Source organism: Aquarana catesbeiana, linkage group LG08, assembly GCF_042186555.1.
Source record: "Aquarana catesbeiana isolate 2022-GZ linkage group LG08, ASM4218655v1, whole genome shotgun sequence".
NCBI classification, from domain to species: domain Eukaryota; kingdom Metazoa; phylum Chordata; class Amphibia; order Anura; family Ranidae; genus Aquarana; species Aquarana catesbeiana.
In genome coordinates, this window is record NC_133331.1 from 25146389 (window position 1) to 25159376 (window position 12988).

General features: G+C 42.3%; 1 protein-coding gene across 1 annotated transcript in view; it reads right to left on the reverse strand.

The window, feature by feature from the left end:
- The window catches only part of LOC141106652 (alpha-2-macroglobulin-like), a 242068-nt gene that overhangs the window by 120268 nt on the left and 108812 nt on the right, over nt 1–12988 (reverse strand). Inside the window, exons 19-20 of the mRNA XM_073597595.1 lie at nt 8534–8654; nt 5393–5618 (exon numbers count right to left, since the gene is read on the reverse strand). Of these exons, the coding sequence (XP_073453696.1) occupies nt 5393–5618; nt 8534–8654 (347 nt within the window). The remainder of the gene's footprint in view (nt 1–5392; nt 5619–8533; nt 8655–12988) is intronic.

The following is a 12988-nucleotide window of genomic DNA, read 5'->3' on the forward strand; positions in this document are numbered from 1 at the left end:
TCAGTGCAGACCCCCCCTGTCAGGAGAGCCGTGAATCGGCTCTCCTCTACTCGCATCTGTCAGACACGAGTGAGGAAAAGCCGATCAACGGCTTTTCCTATTAACATCGTGATCAGTCGTGATTGGACATGGCTGATCACGTGGTAAAGAGCCTCCGCCGGAGGCTCTTTACCAAGATCGGTGGAGAGGTGTGTCAGATTGACACACCGCTCCACCGATTGCCACGATGCACGCCAACACGGGCGCGCGGCGGCTGTTATCCTGAAGGATGTCATATGACGCCCAGTCAGGATAACTGAACCACCGCCCAGCCATCATTCTGCTATAGGCCGGATGGGAAGTGGTTAAAGCATTGAGATATAGTATTAAAGCAGGGCATGTCAAAAACTTACGTTAGGATGGTTCACTAGTTCTTCTGTTTGCACCCCTCCTAAAACATAGTTTTAGTCCTTAATAATTATAATTGTTTTTGGAGGGAGTTCCTTCCAAAACTGAGCTGATGCCGGACATGGCACAACACTGGTTCCGCCTAGGCAAAGGACAGCCAATCTGTGCCTCTGAATAATACAAAGAACACGCCTTGGCTGTGGAAAGCATGGGAAAATAAGTGTGTAGCATCCTTAGGTCAGATCCAGTTGGAGTTCACTCCAGGAGACCCTATACAACTGTAGGATTTTGGGAAGCTGGGGAAAGGGGGACCATTAAGCCTAAAGTCACTTTTTGACTTTATAACCTTATGCATTAAGTATAAATTTTATTCCTTGTGTAGTACCTTCCATAGTGTAGGATGCTAGCCTTGTTTTAGTTTTAGGCTCCTTTTGCAGACAAGGGAGCAGTGATCATTTGTTCTGGTCTGTTCAAGGTTTCACAGGCTGGGAGTTTGATTGCTTCCTCCTGCTTCTGGAACAAGCTTCTGGAATATGAGGCAGGGAGATTCAAATAACCAGCCTGAATATTTATCATGCCCTAGCCAAACCCTGGGATGGTGAATCCAGAGGGTGGTTGGGGAGGTGATAAATAGTTCGGAGCCTTTGAGAGATTGTTCTTTCCTTTCCAGGGAGGGTTCCAAACAGTGGCAGCCCGTCCATAGGGTGCGCATGGGCTCCGACACCCCCCAAGTTATTTAGAAAAAAAAGGTCACTTTAAGAGTGTCTGGGCGCCGGACACACAGCAGTCTATGGGAAGCTTCCCAGCCTGCAATCAGCTGATTGCAAACTGGGAAGCTGATTTGCCCATGTTTAGGGAGTGTTCAGGGCGGAAGCGATGCATCTGCAAACACTCCCACTCTACACTTATTTGTCTCTGGCCTCCTTTGTTTTAATTAGCGGGGAGTGGACAGTGGGCGGTGCTTTTTGCGGCACCGCTTCTGGTTTCCAGACTCACTGTGCTGTGGACCGTCTGACTGACTGCGAGTTTCCAATGAGTGGTGGATTAGTAAGATTTGAGCTCACTGAGCTGCACGATTCCAGGCAAGGTAAGGCTGATTTAAGTGTCCCGGGACTCAGTCTCTTTCTTCTGACTGACACTGCCTGACTATGACAGCAGCGATCCACCCCTCCACTCTGCACACACTTCCCTGCTCTCTCAGTCATTCTTCAGTCTCCACTCAGACAGTGCACAGCAGAGATGGATGTCCCTGCCCGATCACACACTGAGAGTGTGTGGAAGGGGGGAACAGCCAGCCTATGCCCTCTCCATAGAGGACAGATACGATTGTCAGAGTTAGGGATTGGGGAAGAAGTGCACTGTGTCTATAGAGATGTGTGATGGATAGATGAGCCTGTGAAGCCAGCAATGTGTGTGCAGTGTGCAGCTTCCTACTTTCTCCACTTCCCCCTCTCCCTAATCTGCCTGCTTGGAATGCATGGCTGCATGCTGGAAGAATCATACCTGGCTGTGAGAGGAGGTGAGGAGACATGAACAAGTCCTTAGGAGGAGGGGGATTGTTGTTCACCTGGCAATGTGTGTTTGTACTGCCTATGTATATGTCTACTGCCTGTGTGTGTGCTACACTGAGACATGGGATAACACTGGCTGCATGCTGAGAGACCCCTCCCCCACTGTATACACAGCATGTCACAGTACTGTCAGGGCTGGGCTCAGCCCTTCCTTCTCTGAGCTGGCCGTTCAGTTGTCGACTAAATGCCAGCTCCTATCTCTCCACAGTGACTCACCTGTTGATGATATCCTGTTCCTCGGTCCTGCCTACTTAAGCCGTCCAGCCCAGATGATCTCTGCCTTTGCCTTGGTCACATCTCTAGAGAAAATCTCCTGTGTTCCTGTTAAAGACTTGCTTGGCTGATATTTCTTCTGGCTCCAGATCCTGCTTGCTGTTCTACTACGCTCATCTCTGGCTCCCTGACGTTTTGGCTTCTCTGACTATCCGTTCCGGTTCCTGAACTCCGTCTATGTTTTGACTACGTTTCCTCTGTTTACCTTGTTTTTTTATTATTATTAAACAAGTGAGATTTAACTGTACTTATGTCTCAGTCTGATTCATGGTTTCTGATAAGTACACAGGGACTCTGATAGATAGAGCGACAGTCCCTGACCTGGACACCAGTCTCTCTCCTTCACTCACTACTGTGTATGGCAATGTCCAGGTCCCTGTTTACCACTTCAGCTGCGGAAGATTTACCCCTTAACCTCCTCCCATCCCGCATATAGTCAAATGACAGCTGCAAGGTAACTCTCTCATCCTGGGTGGCCATCACATGACGACCTCGGCTTCCCGGCCAATAGGAGGGGCGTGCCCACAGCGTCATTCAGGAGCCAATGCACGTTCCTGGCTGAGGTTTATATGTCTGTGGGACTCTTGCTTGTGGCAAAGCAATCAAAGCACATTTACAGGTGCAGGTGAGCCTGGGCTTTGTTTAACTGTGCCCCATAAGCCCCTCCCATTTGTTATTGCAATCTGACCACGCCCATTTTTTGCTGCAGAACACTAAAGCATGCCGCATTTCTTCTTTCCTTTCTTTTTGGCTCCAGGTGCATGGGGGACCCTTGCATTCCCACCCCCTCCCCCCAAGAGGGGGATGGTGTGTGACTAGAGCAGGTGACCATTGCAGCAGGTGGGGGAAGAAACTGGAACCAATCTTTTGTGGCTCTCACTGCAGCAGCTAGAGCAGGAGATGTCGACTTTCAGCTGCTGCAGTGAGAGCCACAAAAGATTGGTTGCAGTTATTTCCCTTTGTGTGGGTGTGACTTGAGTGTGGGTGGGGACACAGGGGTCCCCATGATTTCCTATTGCCTGGGAGCCCCATGAGTTGTCAGTCCTCCCCTGGCTAGCTAGACAGATGATGTTTACCTGCATACCCTAATCTGTGAGGCTGAGCTATATACTCTGTCCTGTGATGCTGAGCTGTATACTCTGTCCTGTGATTCTGGGGCTGTATACTCTGTCCTATGATGCTGAGCTGTATACTCTGTCCTGTGATGCTGAGCTGTATACTCTCTCCTGTGATGCTGAGCTGTATACTCCTGACACTATAGATGGAAGCAAGTGGAATACAGGGGATGGAGTGGGTGGATTATATAAGGGTGGGTTTATGAGGAGTAGGAGGGTTCAAAAAGGCAGGGCGGGGTCTGGCACCCCCCATCCTAAAACGTTACCAGCCGCCACTGGTTACAATGCCTCTGGGGCTACTGCCCCGGGAAGCAACCTATGGACTGAGTTGCTGATATTTGAGGCCTCGGTTGTGGCAGAGCTAATGAAAAGGAGTGATCTTTCTGAAGGAACTGGTTGTGGGATTTCACTGTAAAGGATCAGGAGAATGATTGTTTCCTCACTGGATCATGTCCGAAGGAAGCTAGAAGGTGTGCAGCTGTCCTGGAGACTTATGAGTAATGACCCTGAATTGTGATGCCTGGTGGTTGTCTGCTTTTGGGATGTAAGTGCCAGAGGTAGCTATGAACTGAGAAAGCTTTCATAGGGTCTCAGAGTACTGGCTTTTTCCCTGTGTCCTTCTCATAAGAGTTTGTGTGCGTGGACTGGTACTTGTGGAGATAAAAAGCCTCTGCACTACTTGGCAAGAGCCAGCTATTACCAATAGCACCTACAGGGGGTAGCTCTAGACTCAGATTTCCAAAGTATGGATTATCAGCCTTTCATCAGAAATTTGACATCATTATAACAACTATTAGACCTCAGATGAACTGTAATCCCTGTAATACCTGTAATCCCTGCCTCTCAGTCTCATCATACTACACTGTGATCGCTAACTGCTCAATACAAAAAAAAAATATTGCTCTTTTGGGTTTCATCAAGTCTTGCTCATGCTCTCATAAATCATAACTTTTGAAGCCAAAAAATAATTTTCTTCTCTTTAGACGTAAGAGAATTGTTTAGAATTTGCTCCACTGGGGATACAATCAATCTGCTGGTACTTAAACAGGCCAATCCCCAGGTCATACCCTGGTCAGTGCTGCTTTCATGCTACACATATTAGCCTTTAGCATTACCTTTTCTATAGCTATAAATGCCTCATCAGCACAGCATTACTGATACATTGCTGATTTGTAAGAATAAAAAACATGATCAGCTGGTTATTTTTCCTGCTAAACTCTTTGAATAATTCTCCCACTCCACAAAACTCTGGTCCGACTGCACCTGGAGTATGCCATCCAGTTCTGGGCACCAGTCCTCAGGAAGGATGTACTGGAGCTGGAGAGAGTCCAGAGAAGGGCAAAAAAGCTAATAAAGGGTCTGGAGGACCTTAGTTATAAGGAAAGATTACGAGCACGGAACTTATTCTCTCTGGAGAAGAGACGCATGAGAGGGGATATGATTTCAATGTACAAATACCGTACTGGTGACCCCACAATAGGGATAAAACGTTTCTGTGAAAGGGAATTTAATAAGACACGCACCCATTCACTAAAATAGGTTTAACCTTAAACTGAGTAGAGGGTTCTTTACGGTAAGAGCCTTAAGGATTTGGAATTCCATTCCACAGGTGGTGGTCTCAGCGGGGAGCATCGATAGTTTTAAAAAACTATTAGATAAGCACCTGAACGACCACAACATACAGGGATATACAATGTAATACTGACATAAAGGCACACACACAGGTTGGACTTGATGGACTTGTGTCTTTTTTCAACCTCACCTACTATGTAACTATGTAATAGAAACAAAAGTAACGTGAACTGTCCACCCACTTACATGCAGGAAAAATCTACAGATTTGGTTATAGTTGGATCAAAGTATGAAATGTAGAAGTGGAAACAATCTTTTTTAGTCATCAAGAGTTACAATGGATCGGACAAACAGTTAAATAAAATTAAAAAATTTAAAAACCTCTTTCACCCATTTTTACTGGTACACAGCAACCCAAGTAAGGGGGAAGTATATTTTTCACAATGTGACATTCATTTTCTCATTTTTATTTACCTTCATAGGGCTCTTCATGTAGTTAAATGTAGAAGCTTTTAAGGTAAATATTTCTCCCCGCACTACAGAGTATGGGAGGGTGAGATCCACAAAGAATGGTTGGAAGACTCGAAGTGAGGCAGGAGGAGACAAGCCAAATCCAGTGGGACCCAAACATACTGCTCCCCCATTCCAGTCTGTGATAGTGTCTGGAGCCTTCGTATGGAGTTCAAAAATGCCACCGCTCCTAAAAAGCATAGAAATGATCATATACGATCATATATGATCATGTGTTTGTGTTATCAGCTTGAAGTAAACAGATAAGTCAAAAATACAAACTTACATGGACTGCAAGCAAAAGGTGCTCAGACACACACAGGATCAGCAGACTGAAAAGCTAAAATAGTAAAAGATGATGAGAATTGACTTAAGCTTTGTTCTCCACCCATAAAAGAACCTCCAAAGCATTTCGCCCATGTGGGGCTTAAACATAGAGGCCTCTATGTATAAGCCCCACCTAGGCAAAATGCATTGGGGGGGGGGGGGTTCTGTGGGTGGAGAACCAAGCTGAAACCAATTCTCATCATCTTTTACTATTTTAGCTTTACGGTCTGCTGGGTGCTATTTTCTTGTGGTTTTAGTTGAACCTGATGAGCCTTCCATTCCAACCAACACCAGCATACAGTGTCACCAGCCACAGGATTTACTTTCTTGAGCATTAGAGCATTATTGTTTTTTAGTTTAGCCTACAAACTTACATGGACTATTTGAAATCTAACAAGATAGAATCCCCCTAGACTTTTTATAAGTGCTTGGTATGACGATGACTCCAATGGAAATCCAAGCTCCAACCATTCTATCGCCCATTATGTTTTAATGTCAAATCCTCTTCATAACTCTATTCACTCGTAGTTCATACTCATGTTTCTGCCTGCAAAGTTGTGTTCTAGTCCATAGTGACCAGTCATGAATTAAACTTCATTACTCTGACCACAATTATCTGATAAAAGTTATATTTTGTTAGCTTGTCATGAGTTATTGCAAACATCTGAATCTTCTCCTGTGATATAAAGTCCTGTTGTTGCATTGCTTGGGTAGAGGATTGCATCAAAATGGCCCTTATTTATGAAAGCATATGAAAAAAAAAACAATTTCTTCCTTTCATTTTTCTACTGTCATTTTTGTTCATTTGGTTTGAATCTATTTGGCGGTTGTTGGGGTTCCATGTGTAAGCAGGTATAGTTTATTTTCTCCACTGCAGGTTCCCGCTCAACCATAGTGGCTCTGCAGCTGGAGAGGAAGTCAGGAGGAATCTGGTTCCTCCATGGTTTCCTGGATCAGTGGCTCTCTACCTCAGTCCTCAAGTACCCCCAATGGGCCATGTTTTGGGAACTTCCCTTAGATAAAATAGCCCTTATCAATACCATGTCATTGATATTGATTTAAAGCAGCCTTGCAAAGTAAAGGAAAACCTGAAAATATAGACCGTTGGGGGTACTTGAGGACTGACGTTGAGAACCACTGTCCTGGGTTACTGGGGGATGCTGTTGCTCTGTGTGACTTTGGCAGCCATCTTGGGTCAGGTAGAGCCTATTTAAGGCATTGGCTCCTGGGTTTGGTGCGCTTTATAGGAGTGGGTAGTGCAGGGAAAGGTACCCCGTCTGTTAGGAACAGTACTAGCAGTAGGGAAAGGTTCCTGATGATAAGGGTAAGTGTGGGGTTGCATTTCTTCTGCACATTTTCCCGATTGGGCACAAAATGGGCAGGCTGCATTCTGCCCCTCTCTGCTGTAATTCTGGCTGGAACCCACACTGTCAACGTTGCTGTAACTGTGAGTGCACCTGATTGGGCAGTTTTCCCACCAGGATTGTTGTGAACTGTTGCTGCATTGCATCAGTGTAAGTTTATTATTGCACCTGTGTGAATTATTGCCGCCACACCATGCTGCACCCCACCTACATACCTGCATGTAAATTTACACCAGGCAGTGTGTTTATTGTAAATGGATTACTGCTTGTTTGGAGTATGTATACCTGATCAAAAGAAGGAAATAAGGCACATAACAGGGCATAAAAGCCAGATGTGTTTTAAACATAGGTAGAAAATAACTATAGACACCAATGAGCTCTCTAGCAGACATGTGCACTGTTGAAAAATGTGTTCATTTTCATTTTCTTGTCATGGGTTTTTTTTGTTTGATTGTTTCTTGGATCCTTCGTTATGATTGCAATTCATAAATTTGTAAATTTGTAAATTTGTAAATTCGAAAATTCATAAATTCGAAAATTCGAAAATCAAAAAATTCAAAAATTAGAAAATCCAAAAATTCCAAAGAACGAAAATCCGAAAATTCTAAATAATAACTAACTAACTAATAATAACGAACTATTAAATTAATGGTATTGGAATTTCCTTTCAAATTTGTCTGTTAGTGAACGTAACGAATACAAATTTATCCAAAGTATTTACTATTTATCCAAAATAACGAATGCCGCATCTCAACAAATTGAACGGAACAAATTAATAGTAAATAATAATAAAAAAGTTTTTATTATTATTGTTATTTATTATTATTACTTTGTTACATTCCATTCGTTTAGATACAGCATTCGTTATTTCGAATAATTCATAACTTTGGATAAATTTGTATTCATTACGTTCACTAACAGCCAAATTTGAAAGGAAATTCCAATACCTATAATTTAATAGTTAGTTACTATTTTAGATTTTATAATTTTCTAATTTTAAAAAACTTACAAATTTTAGGAATTTTACGAATGTTACGAATTTTCAAATTTTACAAATATTTGAGAAAAAAAAGTTAAATGGGTTTTCGTTAATTCGGATGTTTACTAAATTTATGATTTTTCGATAAAAAAAATGAATTGCACATGTCTACACTCTAGAAAGTAGCCTAGTGTATAGATAAAATGGAACAAAATAAAACCAGCTATGTATGGAATTGTTCTTGTTTCTAATGTGCATTTTTGTTAATAAATGGATTAAATGAGTCAGTCTGGCAGTTGTGTGTTGGTGTCTTTAATTGTAGATGTTCCTTTGCTGATACAGCCTTGTGCTGTTTTTTTATTTCATTACCTTTTTGTTGGGTATTACCTCTTTTGAGTGTTAATAATACTAAAATTCATTCAGAGTTTTACTTACTTCACTTCTAGAACCATAAAAAGGAAGGTCTCAGGAAAATAACTTCGTACTCTTTCCTCCTCTTTTTTTGCTCCTCTACCTTCTGTCAAGGTCGTTGTTGGTTCATGTACCGGCCTAGTAGCTAAAAAGGAAATACACACATACTTACACAACCAAACACATAGCTCTCAACTTCCCATCATTTGGAAAAGAAGTCTCTCTTTTGGGAAACCTAATCCTTTTTTTTTCCTTCCCAGTTGTCCCTTTTTTTGGTCTTATCTACACTGATCAGCCATAACATTATGATCACTCCCCAAATATTGAGTAGGACCCCCTTTTGTCACCAGAACAGCCCTGTGCCATTAAGGCATCGACACCGTCCAAAGAAAAGGTAACGCCGCTCCAGGTTGGACCACAATCCATATACTGAGATCTCCATAGTGGGTAGACATGTGCACATGCCGAAAAATGTGTTAGTTTTCGTTTCATTCCTTTTTTTTTTCGTTTTTCAGTTCATTCATTATGATCGCAATTCGTAAATTTGAATATTCAAAAATAAGAAAGAAAATTCAGAAATTCGAAAAAACAAAATCCGAAAATTCTAAATAATAACTAACTAACTAATAATAACTAACTATTCAATGATAGGTATTGGAATTTCCTTTCAAATTTGACTGTTAGTGAATGTAACGAATACGAATTTATCCGAAGTTACGAATTATCCGAAATAACAAATGCCGCACCTAAACAAATGGAACAGAACAAATTGATAATAAATAATAATAACGAAAAGTTTTTATTATTATTATTATTATCTATTATTATTAATGTGTTATGTTCCATTCGTTTAGATGTGGCATTCGTTATTTTGGATATTTTGTAATTTAGAATAAATTGGTATTCCTTACATTCACTAACAGCCAAATTTGAAAGGAAATTCCAATACCTATAATTTATTAGTTAGTTATTATTTCTGATTTTCGAATTTTCGGGTTCTCGGATTTTAGAAAATTAGAAAATTCTAATTTACGAATTTTCAAATTTACGAATATTCGGAAAAATTAGTGAAATGGGTTTTCATTAATTCAGCTGTTTCCGAAATTAACGAATTTGTCAAAATTTGTTAAAAAACTAATTTTGAACGAAACAAATTTCACATGTCTAGTAGTGGGTGCTCTCCTCGGATCGCCACCATCACATAGAATAGAAAAAGTTGTCCGCACACCACTTAAAGTGTTTGTTAACCCCAAAAAAAAAATTTATATCCTGGTCCCTTAAAGCAGATTAACGGCTTCAGCCCCGGAAGGATTTACCCCCTTCCTGACCAGAGCACTTTTTGCGATTTGGCACTGCGTTGCTTTAACTGACAATTGCGCGGTCGTGCGACATTGCACCCAAACAAAATTGACGTCCTTTTTTCCCCACAAATAGAGCTTTTTTTTGGTAGTATTTGATCACCTCTGCAGTTTTTATTTTTTGCGCTGTAAACAAAAAAATTGCGACAATTTTGAAAAAAACGCAGTTTAGGCCATTATGTATTCTTCTACATATTTTGGTTTGTACAAAAGTTATAGCATCTACAAAATAGGGGACAGTTTTATGGCATTTTTATTATTATTTTTTTTTTTTAGTAATGGCGGCGATCTGAGATTTTTATTTGGGACTGCGACATTATGGCGGACACATCGGACACTTTTGACACTATTTTGGGACCATTGTCATTTATACAGCGATCAGTGCTATAAAAATGCACTGGTCACTGTGTAAATGACACTGGCAGGGAAGTGGTTAAACACTAGGGGGCAATCAAGGGGTTAAGTGTGTCCTAGGGAGTGATTCTAACTGTGGGAGGGATGGGTTACTATACACATGACAGCGATCACTGCCAATGACAGGGAGCAGTGATCTCTGTCATGTTACTAGGCAGAACGGGGAAATGCCTTGTTTACAAAGGCATCTCCCCGCTCTTCCACTCCATGACACGATCGTGGGCACCCGGCGGACATTGAGTCCGTGGGACCCGCGGTCACAGTCACGAAGCCCGCCGGCGACGCGTGCATGCCTACATTGCCGCTTCTTAAAGGGGATGTACCTGTACGCTCTTTTGCCCACCTGTGCCATTCTGCCGACATATATCGTCATGCAGCGGTCGGGAAGGGGTTAAACAGCACAGTGCTTGTGTTGTGTAACCTGCCCCTCTCTAAACTGTAAAAAACCTCCCTGATCCTGCCACTTCCTATATTCCCCTCTCTGCACTGATAATCAGGGCTGCTGAGCCCTGTCCACCGTGGTCAAAGTACGTCCCTGCATCATCCGCAGCCTGCTCTCAGCTCTCCTCTCTCCCCCTCCCTCCCTGCCTGTCAGCTCTGTGTTGTGTGTCTCTGTCTCTGTCCCCCTCTTCTATTAGTAGAAATCAAAAACTTACAATAGTCACTGCCAGCCCCTCTATGATACTGAGGCATACCACACTCTATATGTCTTTTGTAAATACCTTGTAAATACCTATTTAGAGCTATCTTCAGGCCGATCACATGACTTGTGGTCGCTTTACATCTCCGAGACAGGGCTTCTATAGGAGGGGCTGAGTGGCCATGTGATCTCCCCGGCTGACGTCAGAGGGAGATCTCGGCCCCTCCTGCAGAAACCATGTATCTGAGCTGAAAAGTGGTCGTGAGTCACGTGATTGGCCTGAAGATAGCTCTAAATTGGTATTTACAAACCTCGTTTTTAGAAAAGACATATATAGTGTGGTATGCCTGAGTATCATAGAGGGGCCGGCAGTGATTTCTACTTGTGCCCTAACAAACACTTTAAATAAAGATGCTCAAACCCTAATACCATGTATCATCATGGGGACAACACAAGTGACACCAGATCTGCAATCGTAAACCCCATTTTACACATGGCTCAGTGCTTATTCATAATGGCCTTGACATCATAAAGGCATTGACACCACTAGACCTCTGAAGGTAAGCTCTGGTATCTGGCATCAAGTCATCAACAGTGGATCCTATTAAGGACTAGCCTTGTTTTGGATTTTAGGTGTTTAAAATTGTTTTTTTTGCTAGAAAATTACTTAGAACCCCCAAACATTATATATTGTTTTTTTTTCTAACACCCTAGAGAATAAAATGGTGGTCATTGCAATACTTTTTTTTGCACCGTATTTGCGCAGCGGTCTTATAAGCGCACTTTTTTTGGAAAAAAAATCACTTTTTTGAATAAAAAAATAAGACAACAGTAAAGTTAGCAGAATTTTTTTTATATTGTGAAATATAATGTTACGCCAAGTAAATTGATACCCAACATGTCACGCTTCAAAATTGTGCCCGCTCGTGGAATGGCGTCAAATTTTTACCCTTAAAAATCTCCATAGGCGACGTTTAAAAAATTTTACAGGTTGCATGTTTTGCGTTACAGAGGAGGTCTAGGGCTAGAATTATTTCTCTCACTCTACCAGTCGCGGCGACACCTCACATGTGTGGTTTGACCACCGTTTTCATATGCGGGCGCTACTCACGTATGCGTTCGCTTCTGCACGCAAGCTCGACGGGACAGGGCGCTTTAAACATTTTTTTTTCCTATTTATTTCACTTTATTTTATTTATTTTTTCACTGTTTTTTTAAAAAAAAAATTTGATTCACTTTTATTTCTATTACAAGGAATGTAAACATCCCTTGTAATAGAAAAAAGCATGACAGGTCCTCTTAAATATGAGATCTGGGGTCAAAAAGTCCTCAGATCTCATATTTAGACTTTAATGAAAAAAAAAAAAAAAAAAAGTCGTTTGAAAAATTACACAAAAAAAATTGTGCCTTTAAGACAAATGGGCAGAGCTGACGTAATGACGTCGATTCCGCCGTCCTATGGTATGGAGATGGGTGGGGGCCATCTTAGCCTCACTCGTCTCCATACCTAAGAAGTGAGAGGACCCGATCGCCTCTGCCGCTACCGATGGCTCCGGTAAGTGGCAGAGGGTGTGGGAGAGCGGTGGGGGGGTGGCACCTCTCCCGCTGCCGATAATGGTGATCTCGCGGCAAACCCGCTGCAGAGACCACCATTATTGTGTACAGAACCGCCGGCCCTAAAGATGGATACCTCGGTTGTGGCAGCAGCTGCTGCTCTTACCGAGATATCCATCTTCAAAGTAATGACGTATATATACAGTGGCCGGTCGGTAAGTGGTTAAGTCCTGTAAGTTGCAAGGTGGGGCCTTAATGGATCACACTTATTTTTCCAGCACAGATACGCGATTGGATTGAGATTTGGAGAATTTGGGGGGCCAAGTCAACACCTCTAAGGGCTTGTTTACACTTGCTTTAAAACAAAGCGTCGGACACGTTTTGTTAAAGCTCTCTGAATGCCAGTCAAAGCCATTGTCACTAAATAAAATGGTTAGCTTACAGTCATGTTTACACCTTGCTTTTGCTTGGTGCTTTGGTGGACTTTGATGAGGCTTCAGTGGGGCTTCGATG